This window comes from Leptopilina heterotoma, unplaced genomic scaffold (assembly GCF_015476425.1).
Source record: "Leptopilina heterotoma isolate Lh14 unplaced genomic scaffold, ASM1547642v1 Lhet_52, whole genome shotgun sequence".
In the NCBI taxonomy this organism is placed as follows: domain Eukaryota; kingdom Metazoa; phylum Arthropoda; class Insecta; order Hymenoptera; family Figitidae; genus Leptopilina; species Leptopilina heterotoma.
Window position 1 is genome coordinate 2,390,923 of NW_025111114.1, and position 16,610 is coordinate 2,407,532.

Sequence of the window (16,610 nt, forward strand, 5' to 3'; positions counted from 1 at the left end):
TTTCTTTTTTTTTAATTATGTTATGAAATAATTGGGATCTGCTTGAACGAGTCTTAAATGAAAGAAGACAATATAAATTAGAAATTTGTAAAGGAAATTTAGTATTTAATGAGCATTCAGCTACTGTTGATTTTCAAATAAAGTCTATTATTTAAATGTTCAGTCGTGCTGAAATTCCCTTGATATAATCACTATTCGTGACTTGTGGAATAATTGTTTTTTGGAAGAAAAAAAGAAAAGAAAAATCACCGCGAATTATTTTGAATACAAAATTAACACGTCGATTTCGTTCTGTGGAGAGAGAAAATCTTTTTTCTGCGGACAAAATAAATATTAATTCTCGTTTAAATCGAAAAGAGCACAAAGTCACTAATTCGAATTTTGAATATAAGAATTTTCATATTAATTTACATTTCTCATGTTTTTAATTAATTAGGTAATTAGTCTATTTTATTTTCTTTATTTATTTTATGTTATTTATTTATTTTATTTTTTATTTATTTCTGTATTTTTTCATTCATTTCTTTACTTATTTTATTTAATTTATTATTTATTATTATTATTTATTATTGATTTTTTATTTATTTCTTTATTTAGTTTTCTCTTATATTATTAAATTAGTAATTGATTTATTATTTAGTAACTATTTAACTATTTTTTAACTATTTTATTTAAATATTTTTTAACTATTTTTCTCAACTATTTAATAACTATTTAATAACTATTTATAACTATTTCTATTTTTGACTAGTTTTTCCTATACTATTTCTAATTTTTTCTCACAATTTTATAAATTTTTAAATAAAATATACCTATCTCAAAATTATAAAAATATTTTTTAAGTATAAAATTCCAGTGTATTTTTGTCGCTATTTATATAAATGAGACAAAGAAATAAAAATACTTTTGAAAACATTTTTTATTTGCACTCAAATATTACAAAAAATTATTTTACATATTAAAAATAAGTTTCAGTATAAAATACAAAAATTTACACATCCACATTTTTCTTTTAATTTATGTAAATACCTGTAATATATATACAAATCTAGGGGTCCCATACATCTCTATTTGTAAAAAATAAATTTATGCCAAAGTTACAATTATAATTAGGTGTATCTAACAAAAAAAAATTAATTAAGAAGCTGAAAAAAGTAAAAGAACCTGATAAAAATTAAAAATCGTCAATAATAATAAAAATTATAAAAATAACCTCAATAGTAATAATTATTATTATTTTTCAGGAAATAATACCTAATAATAATTATTATTGCTTATTAATAATAAGAATTAGTATTTTTAATATTTGCTCGTTGAACCGTGTTTTGTAATCAGGTAAATAAATAAATAACAATTGTTTTTATATTAATTAATTATTAATGATACTAACAATTGTTAATTATTGATAAGTGGTCAGAAATAATTATTGATAAGTGGTAAGAGTTAATTATTAATAATAACAATCATTATTAATTATTAACAAAACAATAATGACTATTATTTTATTATTAATTATTCTTAATAAATTATAATAATTCTTTATGATAAATTTATCATTAATCGATGTTTATATTTCTAATTAATTTTTACATTTAAATTAATTAATTTTATTCCTTCAGTTTAATTTATTCAATAAATATTTAAAAATAAAAAAAATACGATGTTGGTGGATGTTAGTCGCGATCTAGTTTGACCTTCATATTCTTTGTTTTTTTATGGCCATATAGACGTAATAATAATTATTATAAATTATAATAGAAGATGTAAATTTTCATATTTATTATTCTCGTTTCCATTGCCGAAGGGGATGAACAATCCTCAGCAAGGACACCATTGGAGCCTCAAAAAGTAGACTGAGAAACAATGATGCCACGTAAGATGTGATGAAAACACCGAAAAATATTAATGCCTGCAAAAAATTATTTTTTTTAAGTTTTAAAATTTTTTTTAATTCAATTTAATGAATTAAATTTTTTTAAAAATTCATTCTATTTGTTGTATTTTTATGCATAAAAAATTACGATTTTTTACTCAAAAATAATAGTAATGAAAACTATTATTTTACATACTCTCCAAATTTGAATTAGTAAAAATTTATTAGTAAAATTATTAATAAATATTAAATAGTCATTTCTACCTACTAATTTATTCAATAACAAAATGTCAATCACATATTCAACTTAGTAAACAGTTTTACTAATTCAGAGAAAAAAAAAGAAAGAATTAAAGTTAAAAAATAAAAAAGTCAAAAAGTCAAAAATGAAAGAATTAAAATTTACAAATTCAAAAATTGAATATTAAAAAATTAAAAATAAGAAAAATAAAAAATAAAAAAGTAACCACAGCCGATAATCAGCAGAAGATGAAAAATTATTTTTTGAGTGAACTTTATCTGCTGTTTACTAACAATTTTTAGTCACAAACTATTGCTAGAACAATTCCAATAATTATCTAGGTCATAAAAAAATATTTAATTTAAAATTTACCAAAAGTAACCACAGCCGATAATCAGCAGAAGATGAAAAATTATTTTTTGAGCCAACAAAAAAATTCCAGTATTTAAAAAAAATTTTAATAAAATTCTTTACAAAAACTTTAATTATTTTCATAAATAATAAAATTTTCATAGATTTCTGATTATTTAAAATACAATTTTCATTTAATTTTTTATAAATTTTAAATAAATTCACTCAAAACATGCAATTGTTCTTAGAATTTTTTTTCAATTATGTTTTTAGATTTTTAATAAAATACTAAATAGGAATTCAATTTTAAAAAACAATGAATTATTCAATCCATTATTTTTTTGTATTTAAATAATTGAATTTTCCTAGAACTTTTTAACAAGAATTAATTTAAAAATGAATTTCAGTTAAAATTTTTGCATTTACACTACTTCAAGTCCGCTATTAATTGAAATAAATAAATTATTCTCGAAAATTTTTTAAAAATTCTTTGAAACGATTCAATTATTTTCAAAATTTTAAGAATTTTTTTCTTCGCAAAAATTCAATTTTTCTCATAAATAATGAAATTCTTCGCTGAAATTCAATTATTTTCAATAACTAGGTACTATTTTAATAAAATTTCACAAAGGAATTCCATCATATTGAAAAAATTTTTTTTTAAAAATTCTTTGCGAAAATTTCAATTATTTTCAAAAATATTATTTTCACAGATTTTTAATTGTTTAAAAAACAATTTTTATTAAATTTCTTTTGAAAATTTAAAATAAATTCCTCAAAGAATGTAACTATTTTTTTAAATTTTGATAAAATACTTTATAAACATTCAATTTTTAGAAATAATCTATTGTTTAATCAATTATTTATTTTTGTATTTAAATAATTTAATTCTTCTAGAACTTTCTATGGAGAATTGAATTAAAGATTAATAATTTTAGATAAAAAATAAAAATTGATTATTAGAAGCGTTATAATATGAATTTTTGGAAATAATTAAATTTCAAAAGATTTTTAAATTGTTTGTCTTTGAAAATTTTGATTTTTGTAAAACTCGAATAATGTTTAAATATTTAGCATAAAAAATTAATTATTTATTATTTTCCAAAAGTCAGGGGAAATAGTGAATCAAATTTTTGTGAATCGATTGAAACGATTTTTTTTATCGTCAAATTTTTTTGATAGCTACTTTTTACTATTTTTTTCAGTCTTAAAGATACTTTTTCCTACTTTTTTAAAAGTATAATTATTGAATGCGAAACCTGAAAAAATTACCAAATGGAAAAAAAACTGTTAATTTAAAAAAAAAATTATAAACATTTTCTTGCACAGATAAAAATATAATATGAATTACGACTTTTAGCTATATTATGAGAAAGTCTGCATTCTTAGATTGTTTTATGAAAGTTATAATTTATAAATATTATATAATAGTTTACACAGTTTACACTATGCTTAGAAACATAATAATTATTCTTTCACTTTTTTTTTAGATAATATAAATCAAAAAATTTTTTTGCAATTCTTTTTCCTTTTCAAATTTAGAACATACTTTATTTATTTAGTTTTTTTTTGTTTTGAATTTTTATCAATTTAATTATTAAAATTTTTGACTAATTCAATTATTATTTTTCAAATATATTTTAAGTGTTATTTTTCAATGAGAGTTAGTGGTACTCTAGTGGTTGTTTAAAGAGGAAAATCACGTTCGTTATTATCATCAGAGAGAACTTTCTCTTTTTCTTTCTCTCTCGAACAGTTGAAACTATCGAGATCTTTCGGCGCGACAAGAAACAAAAATGAAATATTTCATTCAAATCGGTAATATAACTAAAGATTTATTTAAAAAAAAAAAAAGAAAAAAAATTATTGCGCACTTGATGAGTAAACGGCTCACGTAAGAACACGTAATTGTATTAAAATTTTCATATATGTAATACTTTCGTTTTATTTTCACGTAATATAATGAATCACGAAATTAATTAATTTACCCGACTTATATAATTTTAATATGTTCTTATTTCTTTTTATAGATTGTTTTATTATTTAAATTTTTATTCTTTTCTTATTTTATTTTCAAAAATGTTATTTTTTTCTTATTTTATTTTTCGAAGTTTTATTTTTATTTTTACTTTTCTTATTTTATTTTTAAAATTTTTATTCTTTTTACTTTTCTTATTTTATTAACAAATTTTTTTTTTCTATTTCTTTACACAGTTTTTCCAAAGATATCAAATTGAGACAAAAAAAATATCAAAATTGTTGCCATGCAACAATTTTGAGATTTTTTTTGTCTCAATTTGATATCTTTGGAAAAACAGATTATTTTATTTATAAATTTTTTTTTCCTTTTTATTTTATTTTTTATTTACAGTTTGAAATTTGAAATAAATTGAAATGAAAAAATTACCATTAGTCCGTGAGATAAATGTAGGGATGTTTCGGTTTGTAGAACAATGGCTCGTAAAATTGCCGGATGGACCAAATAGGCACAATACGTAAGTCTCGATATCGGGTAAAAATATTTCCACGAAAGTAATTTATTCACAATTCCTGAAATTAGACAAAAAAAAAATAATTTTTATTTAAATTTATTTTCATAAATTACCAGATGTCACAATTTTTTTGAAATTATATCAAAATGATAGCAAAGTGAATCAAATTGATAGCGAAAATATTTCCTTAAAAATAGATACCGATGAAAAATTAATATTTACATTTAGAAACTATATAATTAATTTTTTCTTTAAAATTTTTTTTTCCTTTAAAAAAATTATTATAAAATTTGTTTAAAAGAGAAAAAAAAAATGAAAATGAAATGGTAAAATAATAATTTTCAAAACTTACCACCATTTTCTGTTACACAACAAATGAGAATCCACGCGATACTTAAAGCCCAACCAGAATGCGATAGAGCTGTATAAAATGATGATGAAATTGGTTCGAAATTGTTTCCGTATAATCCATAAACAATGCTTATCATAATTAATAGTGACGATGTCCAGCCAATGATTAAAATCAACTGCGAAGAAAAAAAAAGAACGAAAGAAATATATTTTTATTTTATACTTTTATATTTAAATAGGAATTTTTTATTTTTTGTATTTTCTATATTAAGTATTATATTTCCTACAATGAAAAAAAATTTTATTATTCAAATAACCGATTATTTGTCTATTATCAAATATAAATATTTACTTGAATCAAATATTTTTTTTTTTAATTTCGAAAAATTTTAAAAAAATTTTGATTTTTGATTCAAAATTTTTGAAATTAAATATTTCAGGTAAATATTTAATTGAAAATAGTCAAATAATCTTTTATTTGAATCAAATAAATTTTTTTCAATGTATAATAATATAATTTAAAAATAATTATTATTTAAAACTAAATATTATAAATAAACTTTACCTTCTTAAGTTTTAATTTACAATTAACTTTAAACAAATACCACCCAGTTGCCATTCCAATTAAATAGGGACCAATTCTGGTCCATGGTTTATCATAAAGACTCTCGTAATGAGCAAATGGATTCTCTATGCTAAATTTAAAAATAAATTTATTAAATATTACAATTAAGCAACAAATATTTATTTTATTATTAACTCAATTTATTTTTCTATTATATTATTCTTATTATTAGTTATTACTATTATTATTAGTAATTATTAATTATTAATTATTAATTATTAATTATTAATTATTAATTATTAATTATTAATTATTAATTGTTATATTTTTTTTCATTTTCAATTTATTATTATTATGAAAATTACAAAATTTTTTATTTTTAACAAAATTTTAATAACTCCTTCGAAATAATTCAATTATTGTTTAAAATAGTAAAATCTTTGCAAAAATTGGATAATTCAATTATTATCAATAAAATTTCACGAAAGAATTAAATTTTTTTTCCTAATCGGTTATAAAATTTTCCAAAAGAATTCAATTTATTTAAAAAATTTTAATAATCTTTCTAAAAATTCAATTATATTCAATAAAATCTCAATTAAATTCCTCTAAAGAATTAAAATTTTCATTCGAAACAATTATATTATTTTACAAAAATTTTAATGAAAATCTTAGCAAGATTTCAATTATTTTCATAAATAACAACATTTTTCAAAGGATTTCGATTATTTTCAAAAATTTCAATAAAATTCTTTCTAAAAATTCAATTATCTTCATAAAAAAAAATTCTTTTAATGATTTCAATTATTTTCTTAAATAACAACATTTTTCAAAGGATTTCAATTATTTTCAAAAATTTTAATAAAATTCTTCTTAAAAATTCAATTATCTTCATAAAAAGAAAAATTCTTTTGAAGATTTCAATTATTTTCTTAAATAATAAAATTCTTCTGAGGATTTCAATAATTTTCAAAAATTTAAAATTTTAAATAAAATTCTTTAATTATAAATTCAATTATCTTTATAAAAAAATAAAATTCCTTGGTAAGATTTCAATTATTTTCATTAATAGAAAAATTCTTGGGAGGATTTCAATTATTTTCCAAAATTTGAAACATATATTTTTATCAAGAAATCCTTTCGAAGTGAAATTAATAGTAAAAATTGAATTACTTTTTATAAATATAATAAAATTCTTCTGAGGAATTCAATTATTTTCAAAAGTTTGAATTAAAATTAAACTGCGATATTTAAAAAAAAAAACAGACAAAGAAGTTCTTCAAAAGAATTAAAAATTTTATTTACAAAAACTCGGAATAAAATTGTTTAAAACGTTTATTTTTTTATTAACAATTTTAATAAAATTTTCGAAAAGAATTTGAAAGAATTCAATTATTTTCTATATTTTAATAAAATTCCTTCAATGAATTAAATTATTTTAGAAAATTGGTAATAAAATTCTGAGAAGAATTTAATTATTTTCTAGAAATAAAAAAATAAATATATTTTTAAAAAAATAAATATATTTATTTTATATATTTTTTAAAATAAATATATAAATATATTTTTAATAAAATTCAATAATTAAATATTTAATTTTAATTATTAAGAAACGTGAATATTTTAAAAACTTGAAAGGAATTTGTTCACCAAATTCAATTACTATCAAAATTTTGAATTAAAATTATTAAAAAAAACTCCATTACTAAAAAAAAAAATTCAGAGAAATTCTTCAATATTTATAATTAATAATAAAAGCAATAAAAATAATAAGGAAGAATAAAAAAAATAAATAAATAAAAAAACAGAATAAAAAAAAAGAAGTTTCGTTAAGTACCTTGGTGTGTGTTCAATGTGAAAAGTAATTAGACCTGTTGTTATCCAAGATAAAATTATAAAGAATAATCCAATACCAATGCCAATAGATGTAAAACTGAAAACAAATTTATGGATAAGGAAAATTTTGAATTTAAAAATTCTTTTTCTATGTGAAAAAAAAATATTCTCCATAAATCTGAATTAGTGAAAATTTTAATTAATAATCTAATTTTATTTTAGTATATTTATTTATGTAGTATAAAATTTGACTAAGTCAGAAACAAACAGTCAGTATAATTTTTAATACAATTTGGTAACAATTTTTATTAATTCAAATTAGAAATACTTTTTACTAATTCAAATTAATTAGAATTTTTACTAAATCAAATTAATTAGAATTTTTACTAAATCAAATTAATTAGAATTTTTACTAAATCAAATTTATAAGAATGTTTACTAATTCAAATTAATGAGAATTTTAATCAATTCAAATTAATAAGATGTTTTAGTAATTGAAATTAATAAGAATTTTTACCAATTTAAATTAATAAGAATTTTTTCCAATTCAAATTAAAAAGAATTTTTACTAATTTATATTTATTAAAGAGAATTTTCACTAATTTAAAAAATTTAGTCGAGAAATACGGTTGAAAAAAGGAACTTATACCTTGCCGTAATTATTAAAATAATTATTCCTACAGTGTAGAATTGAGTGTCGTTTGCTAAATACCAACTCCATACCATACACTAAAAAAGTTAATTAAGTTGATTAATTAATTAACATATAATTAATAAAATACATTAACAAAAATTCAAAATTCAATTTTTCGATTTTTAAAAAATTTAAACAAAATAAAAAACAATATTCATAGACAAAAAAAAAAATTAATATTGTAAAAATTATTTTTAGGATATAATAGTAAATATTGCCTTTTATTAAGTAATAAAAATTCAAACTATAAAAAATTTAATTCATTAAAATATAAAAAAATATAAAATAAAAATCGATTGAAGAGAAATATTAATTAAAATTTAAATTAGAATATAAATTAAATTAAATATAAATTAAATATAAATTAAATAATATAGAAAAAAATAAAATAAAAATCAATTGAAGAGAAAATTTACCCGTTCGTTCATATTAAAATATGTGTTCACATAAAGGGCATTTCTCCACCAGAATTTCTCGCACGTTTCATAATCCAATGTTGGAAGTTGAATTAACGAATGATCATGATGCCATTTCATTGACACTTGAATTAAGCCAATTACTAATAAATAAGGTGGTGTCAATCTCACATATCTATAAAACATCATACCAAAAAATTGCATTATTTTCCCCCAAAAACCACGAGTGGTTCTTTTCTGTCGAATTTCCTTTTTCACAATTGTTCGAAAATAAAGAAATGCCACCAAACATCCACTGAAACAAAAATCGATTTCTGTCAATTTTTTTTTTTTTTTTTTTTTGAAATTAAATTGAAATATTTTAATTTTTTAATATTTTAATATTTTATTCTTTTAAATATTGGAATATTTTAATATTTCAATATTGAAATATTTTAATTTTTTAATATTTTAATATTTTATTCTTTTAAATATTGGAATATTTTAATATTTTAAATATATTGAAATATTTATATTCTTTTAAATGTGGATATATTTTATTCTTTTTTACCTGATGAAAAAAAATGTATCAACTGCGTACGATCCATTGCTAATAGTTTGATACAAAAAATTGTTTTCCGCTCTCGAGCGCCATAATGAACTATCTTTATGGGAAAATTTATTATTAAATTGTTTGGAAATTATTGGAAGTTGGAATTTATTTATTTATTTTTACTTTTTTATTAACAAATTTTTTTTTTACTATTTTTACTCTTTTAGTTAAAAAAATTTTTTTTTACTATTTTTACTATTTTAGTTAAAAAATTTTTTTTTTTTACTATTTTTACTATATTTTAGTTATATATACAGTGTTTTGAAAAATTTACCTGAAATTTCATTTGTTGTCAGACAGCAGTGAACCAAAATGATCCACAGCATTGAAATAAATCGTAAACCATGAATTGGTGCCAAAGTATCTGATCCCACATTAAAACTGCAAAGTTTTGAAATATTTAAAAGTAAGCTAAACGATAATAAAGCCTCTGATAAAGGTTTTGGTTTACTTTCTGTATTATATACATCTAAAAATGAATAAAATAATTAGAACAATTGGTATTATTGTTATTATTTACTTTCTTGAAATTTAATTATTATTTACTTTTTTTTAATTATGATATACTCTCTATAAATTTAATTTAATAAAAATGTTTACAAATTTGTATCAATAACTGATTTTTCGCTTTTGAATTATGTAGTAGATTTTACTATAATAAATTAGAAATTATTATTTATCAGTAAAATTTATTTAAAATTTACTTAAAATTAGTAGATTTTACTAATAACTTAGAAATTATTATTTGTTTAGTAAAATTTACTAATAAATATTTTTCACTTTTGCAAAAAGTCATTAATTCAAATTTAGAGAGCTATTAATATAATTTCCCTAAAATTTGAAAAGTTTATTTATACCTAATCGAAATTTTTGTTTGTTTATATATTTATTAAAATTAATTTTCATTGAAACAAAATTTATTTGCTTCAAAGAAATTTGATTGAAATTTTATAGAAAATAATATTGAATGCCTATGAAGAATTTCATTATTTATTTATGAAAATATATTCGAATTCTTTTCAAGAATTTTATTGAGAGTTTTCAAAAATAATTAAATTCTTTTTAACAATTTCTTTGTATTTTTTAAAATAATTGTAGACTTTTTAATAATGTTAATTGGAAATTTTGAAAATAATTAATTTTTTACAAAGAAATTGAATTCCTGCGGAAGAATTTTATTACAACAGGAAAAAAAAATAATTGAATTTCTTGCGAAGAATTTTAGTATTTTTTTTTTGAAAATAATTGAATTCTTGTCATGAATTTTATTATTAAAAAAAAATTCTTGAATTCTTGCGAAGAATTTCGTAAAAATAATGTTGAAAATAATTGAATTCCTTCTGAAGAATTTTATTATTTGCAAAAAGTAATTAAATTCTTGCGAACAATTTTATTCAATTCTTTTAAAAATAATTAAATTCTCAAAAAAAAATTTATGAAAAATTTTTGATGTAATAATTGAATTTTTTTCAAAAAATTTTTTAAAAATTCTGTTGAAAATAATTGAATTCCTGCGAAAGAATTTTATTACTTATAGAAAAAAATATAATTGAATTCTTTGGGAAAAATTTTAGTATTTTTTTGAAAATAATTGAATTCTTGCGATTAATTTTATTATTTAAAAAATTGTTCAATTTTTTGCAAAGAATTCCTATTAAAATTTTAATTTAAAAAACTAATAATTTATTAATTTATTGAATAAGTTAATTTTTCGAAATTTTTAATCGGAAATAATTCAAGGATTAAATTTGATATTTGAAAATTAAAAATTTTGCATTTTTCTCAACAATAAATAAATAAATATTAAATAAATATTATTTGATAAATTATCAAATAAATATTTAAATTTGAATTAAATAATTTTTAGATATTGAAATCAATTAAATCGTATTTGCTTCAAAGACTGAAAAATTATCGCTTGAAATACTATTTATTTTATTTATTTGTTATTTGATTGATAATAATTATTTATTTGATATTTGATTGATAATAAATATTTTATTCGATAATTGTTAATTTAATTTTAATTTATTTTAATTTAACCTTAATTAATTGAATAGTCATTTATTTATACTACCAAGTGAAGCATTATGTTTATTCATTGTCCACAATTTGGAAATTGTAATTTCCTCGTTATAAAAACATTCCTTGCGATTATCTTTGAATTCGTCAATATTGCTTCTGGTTTTTTCAATTTTCCCCTTTTTAAGTGCATTGTGCCTTAAAAATAAATCATACGCCGTACCGATGATAATAAGAATTGAAGCCATAATAAATGTGCCCCTGAAATAATGGCAATCTGTTAGACAGAAATGCAATTCGTTTAGTCTATAGTAAGGGGAGGGGGAAGGGGGGGGGAATACTTACACAAGAAGATAAAATATTCCGTCATTCCAAATATTGTAACCGTCAGTGAGTTTTCGAATATTATTGACAATAATTATTCTTGAATTATTTTCCCTTTGTTCAATTGAAAAATTTAAAAGTTCCTTCACATCGTATACGCTACAACTCATCGGTAAGCACAGGCCCAGTGTTATATTCTGCTTTCAATACATATATATTAATAAAAAAAAAAGAAAAAAACTGTTAAGATTTTAATTTCAAATTCTTTCTCATAAAAATAAAATTCCAAATCTAAAATAATTTTAATTTTAAATTTTAATTTTTAACTTTTATTATTTTTAATTTTAATTTTAATTTTAATTTTAACTTTTGTTTTTTAATTTTTAATTTTTAATTTTTAATTTTTAATTTTTAATTTTTAATTTTTAATTTTTAATTTTTAATTTTTATTTTTTAATTTTTAATTTTTATTTTTTAATTTTTAATTTTTAATTTTTAATTTTTAATACAGTAACCTCTCTCAATAATTAAAGTATCGACAAAATTAATTTCTGGATAAATTGAGAATTGATTTTGTGTTTCTTTGAAAAATTTTGATTCTAAAAATATTCGATAAATAAAACCTTATTATATAAATTTAATTTTTTTCTCCCTTAAGATTCCATTTTATATCGAGAGTCGATTTCTATTATAAACTATAAACAATTAATAATAAATAAAATTAATTCAATAATTTTAATTGTAATTAATATTTTTTTTTAATAAAATTGTTCATAATAATAAATTAATAATAAATTCTAAATAATAAAATTTAATAATATTAATAAAAATTAATTTAAATTAATTTAATGAAATTAAAATTAAATTAATTTTTATTAATATCATTAAATTTCATTACTTATAATTTATTATTAATTTATTATTATGAACAATTTTTAAAAGAAATATTAATTAAAATTAAAATTATATTACCTACTTTAATTTAAATAAATTCATAATTTCCATAATTAATTAATAACTTAAAATTGTGTAAAAAAGAATATAAAAATTTTAAATTACCTGGTTTATTTCGGGTTTGAAAATATTAATAGTGATATCAATTGAATAAACACTAACACCAAATGGAATAAATTCAGAATTTTTCGAAATATTTCCTTCGTTTTTCCATTTTAAAAAATTATTTTCCATTTCACGACATTGTTCCGGTGCTCCCAACCAATAACGATTGGCGGAAAATAATCCCGATGTATATCGTCCACTGGCATCGAGAACTATAAAGAGAGAATTTTATTTTAACAGAACAATAATATAAAAATTATTTACACAATAAAATGTAGAATTAGAAAAAAATAAGTAGAACAGGTCGTTATTTAGTCAGACATAATATGTAAAAAGAAAGCAAAAAAATTTTTTAAAAAAGTAAACGTGTTTCGTCGGACGAAATAGGAATTAAATAAGTAATAGAATAACCCTGATTTTGTCAGACAAGAATTGAATTTTTATTTATGAATAAATCAATAAATAAAATATTATCGTTGCTAAAGAAGAAAATTTAATTGCAGAGAAAAAAAGGAAAGAGAAGTGAAAAAATAATTTAAAAATCTGAATTTTGATTCTCTTGTCTGACATAACAGGCGCTTACTCTACTTGTTTCAATTTTCGTTTAATTTGGCTGACAGAACGCGAACTTGTTCTACTGCTTTTCCGGCTTTCTTATCATATGTCTGACAAAACACGTATCTTTACTACTTATTTCCATTTTTCTATAATTTTATTTACGTTTATAAATTAATTTCAGAAACTTTTTGTAAATGAAATGAACAATAAATATTTATTTATTTTATTCACATTTTTTGGAACTTGATTTAATAAAATTGAAATTGAAATACTTTATTTCTGTCCATTTAAATTAATTGTTAAACAATCACAATATTTATTAATCGAATATTTGAATATTTCAAAGAAAAAAACAAAGATTGTGATTCTTTAAATACAATTAATTCGAATGAATAAAAACAAAGTATTTCGATTTCAATTTAATAACTAATTGTAATATATCATAATTAATATAATTAAATATAATTTTCTTTAATAAATTAAAAATTAATTAATAAAATTAAATAATTCACCCTCTTTAATAAAAAAAGAAATTTTCAAAAAATCGATAATTCTAAAAATTTAACATTTTTTCTTTTTTTTGTGGGATTTTTCTTAATTATTTTTAGGCTCTTCAAAAACCCTTTACTTAATTTTTCATCCCCACCCTTTAGTAAAAAAAACTACCCTTAGGAATTTTTCGAAAAATTAATAATTCTAAAAATTCAACATTTTTCCTTCTTTTTTATGGGATTTAGCCTAAATATTTTTGGGCTCTTCAAAAACACTTTACTTAATTTTTAGTCTTTACCCTTTAGTAAAAAAATACCCTTAAGAAATTTTCGAAAAATCGTTAATATTTAAAATTCAACATTTTTTCTTCTTTTTTATGGGATTCATCTCAATTATTTTTGGGATCTTTAAAAACACTTTACCCAATTTTTGGTCTCCACCCTTTAGTTAAAAAAAAACTACCCTTATAAAATTTTTGTATATTATCGAATACGCAATTAAATTCAGGATAATTATTAAACACAGAAAATGAAGTAATTATATTATTATTTTAAAAAAATTCAAGACTCGCGCAAAGTTACAATATCTCTAGTGTTATTAATTGCAAAAAAGATAAAATAAATTGAAACTAATTCAACTTTTATTTCCTAATCATTTGTTGGGTAAATTAATAAATTAATTATGTCATAATGCCGATTAAAAAATTTAGAATTACGTTATCTTTCAAAAAATAAATCTCGTCTAATATATTATGTCCAGTGAAATCGCTTTCTCACTTTCTACAGGAAATATTTCAATGCCATAATGACTTTCAGTTCATTAGAATAATAATCCTCGTTTATTTGCTAACTTCATTTAGAAGAATTATCATTGACTCGCTAATCTATATCTTAGAAAATAAAAAAAAATTGAAATTAAATAACGAAATTAATAATTGAATAATATTGGATAAGTATATTATCTGTATAGAAAAATTAAGTAACAAAAATATGAGTGAAAAATTTGAAAAAAATGTGTAACTATTTTTTTTTGTATATATGTCATTTCAGTTATTTTTGTTCTAACACTTCTAAAATACCGAGACTTCTATGAACTGCGAAGTCAATATTTATTTCTGATGTGTCAAAAATCTTTCGCAATTTCTTTTTTCTTTTCAAGATTTTCCATATTTTCATTGTTTGCATTTTACGTCTTGTCATTTAGCACATGTGTTTTGAATTTTAAATGACTGGTTTCTTTAAAAAAAAAAAATAAATAAATTCTTCAAAATTTTATTTTTTAATAATAAATTAATTGTTGTTTATAAAAAATATACAACGAATTATGTAAATTTACATTAAATGCAAAATTATCGAAACTAATTTTTATTTTTTATTTTTATTTTTTAATAATAAATTAATTATTGTTTATAAAAAATATACAACGAATTATGTAAATTTACATTAAATGCAAAATTATCGAAACTATTTTTTTTTTATTATAGGTACACCCAGAAAAAATTATAATTAAATTAAATATAATTTATTTGAGTTAAATAAAAGTATATTTGCTTCAGAGTTGTCAGACTTTTTATTTGTTTCAATTAAAAATTTTATTCGATGCAAATAAAACTTTTATTTAATGCAAAAGTAAAATTTTATTTATTTTTTTGTTTTCTCTTAAATAAAATTTTTTTTTTTTCATTTTTTAAGTAAAATTTTATTTAAACCAAATAAAATTTATTTGAAACAAATAATTTTCAATTTTTTATTAGAGTATTTTTATTTAATTATTTACTTTGTTTTTTATTGAATTTTTATTTTATTTTATTACCATTTTTGAATTATTACTTTATTTTTTTATTACAGACTTATTAAATAATATTACTTTATTTTTATCACTTCTCAATTTCTCACTTATTACTTACTTCTTAATGCCCAATTTTCTTCCATTGTTATTCCAGTAAAATATAACGAAATATCCGAATCACAATTATTTGTAATGTTGACATTTTCACGTTCTTTTGAATTCCAAATTTTTATAATACTTTTTGGATTCCATATTTCGAGTAGTTTTTCCCAATTGAAGTTGTAATTTAATGAAAAATTTCTATTTTCATTATTCAAATTTTTCAAATTTGAAAGAAATTGTAAATTTTCTTCTATTGTATTGTTCACTACACTTTTATTCACTTGTAAACTATTATCACTATTTGATTGTAATGTCCATTTTATTTGTGAATTGACGAAAAAAAGTGTTAAAAACAATTTAAAAATTTGAGACATTTTTATAGTTTATAATTTTTTTGTTCAAATTATTTTTATTTTCAAATCATTTTATTCGTAATTTGTATTTTATAGAAGCTAATAATTGAAAAGGTTTTATTAATTTTATTAGTTTATTCGCATAGTTATTTATATTTTTCTTTGTATTTTTATTTGTATATTTATTTACTTATATATTTATTTATATATTTATTTATTTGTATATTTATTTATTTACATATTTATTTATTTATTTATATATTTATTTATTTATATATTTATTTATTTACATATTTATTTATTTATTTACATATTTATTTTATTTATTTATTTATAAATTTTAATATTTATTTACATTTTTTATTTACACATTTATTTTATTTTCTCCCATTTATATTTACATATTTTTATTTTTGTATTTTATCAATAAAATAATAATTTTCGTGAAAAAAAATAAAGAATCTATTACAAAGGTAATTAAACAAGATTCGTGGGAACACT

The 16,610-nt window shown here is 18.5% G+C and overlaps 1 protein-coding gene across 3 annotated transcripts; it reads right to left on the reverse strand.

Annotated features, from left to right (window-relative positions):
• Nucleotides 1-1,571: 1,571 nt before the first annotated feature.
• Nucleotides 1,572-15,974, reverse strand: LOC122507890 (nose resistant to fluoxetine protein 6-like). 3 transcript variants are annotated; one of them, XM_043620870.1, is made up of 14 exons: nucleotides 15,773-15,974; nucleotides 12,817-13,028; nucleotides 11,779-11,954; nucleotides 11,489-11,694; nucleotides 9,686-9,880; nucleotides 9,370-9,463; nucleotides 9,011-9,114; nucleotides 8,820-8,944; nucleotides 8,359-8,438; nucleotides 7,711-7,806; nucleotides 5,874-6,003; nucleotides 5,310-5,484; nucleotides 4,873-5,015; nucleotides 1,572-1,909 (listed from the first exon to the last, which is right to left on the reverse strand). In XM_043620870.1, the coding sequence occupies exons 1-14, from the start codon at nucleotides 15,795-15,797 to the stop codon at nucleotides 1,781-1,783; spliced, it is 1,890 nt and encodes a 629-aa protein (XP_043476805.1). In that variant the 5' UTR covers nucleotides 15,798-15,974; the 3' UTR covers nucleotides 1,572-1,780. The 3 variants fall into 3 exon arrangements, with proteins under 3 accessions (XP_043476805.1, XP_043476804.1, XP_043476806.1); XM_043620869.1 differs by having other exon boundaries at nucleotides 8,820-9,114; nucleotides 15,773-15,972; XM_043620871.1 differs by lacking the exons at nucleotides 12,817-13,028; nucleotides 15,773-15,974 and having other exon boundaries at nucleotides 8,820-9,114; nucleotides 11,489-11,710; nucleotides 11,779-11,947.
• Between the last annotated feature and the right edge of the window lie 636 nt (nucleotides 15,975-16,610).

Bases quoted from the DNA above. Each gene is read 5' to 3' on its own strand.
- LOC122507890 (XM_043620869.1), bottom strand. From the start codon at position 15,797: ATGGAAGAAAATTGGGCATTAAGAA. The intron at 9,115-9,369 runs GTAAAAAAGAAT...TTTTTGTTTCAG, and splicing joins GATACATTTTTTTTCATCAG to TGGATGTTTGGTGGCATTTC. The intron at 6,004-7,710 runs GTACTTAACGAA...TTTTAAATTTAG, and splicing joins CACATTGAACACACACCAAG to CATAGAGAATCCATTTGCTC.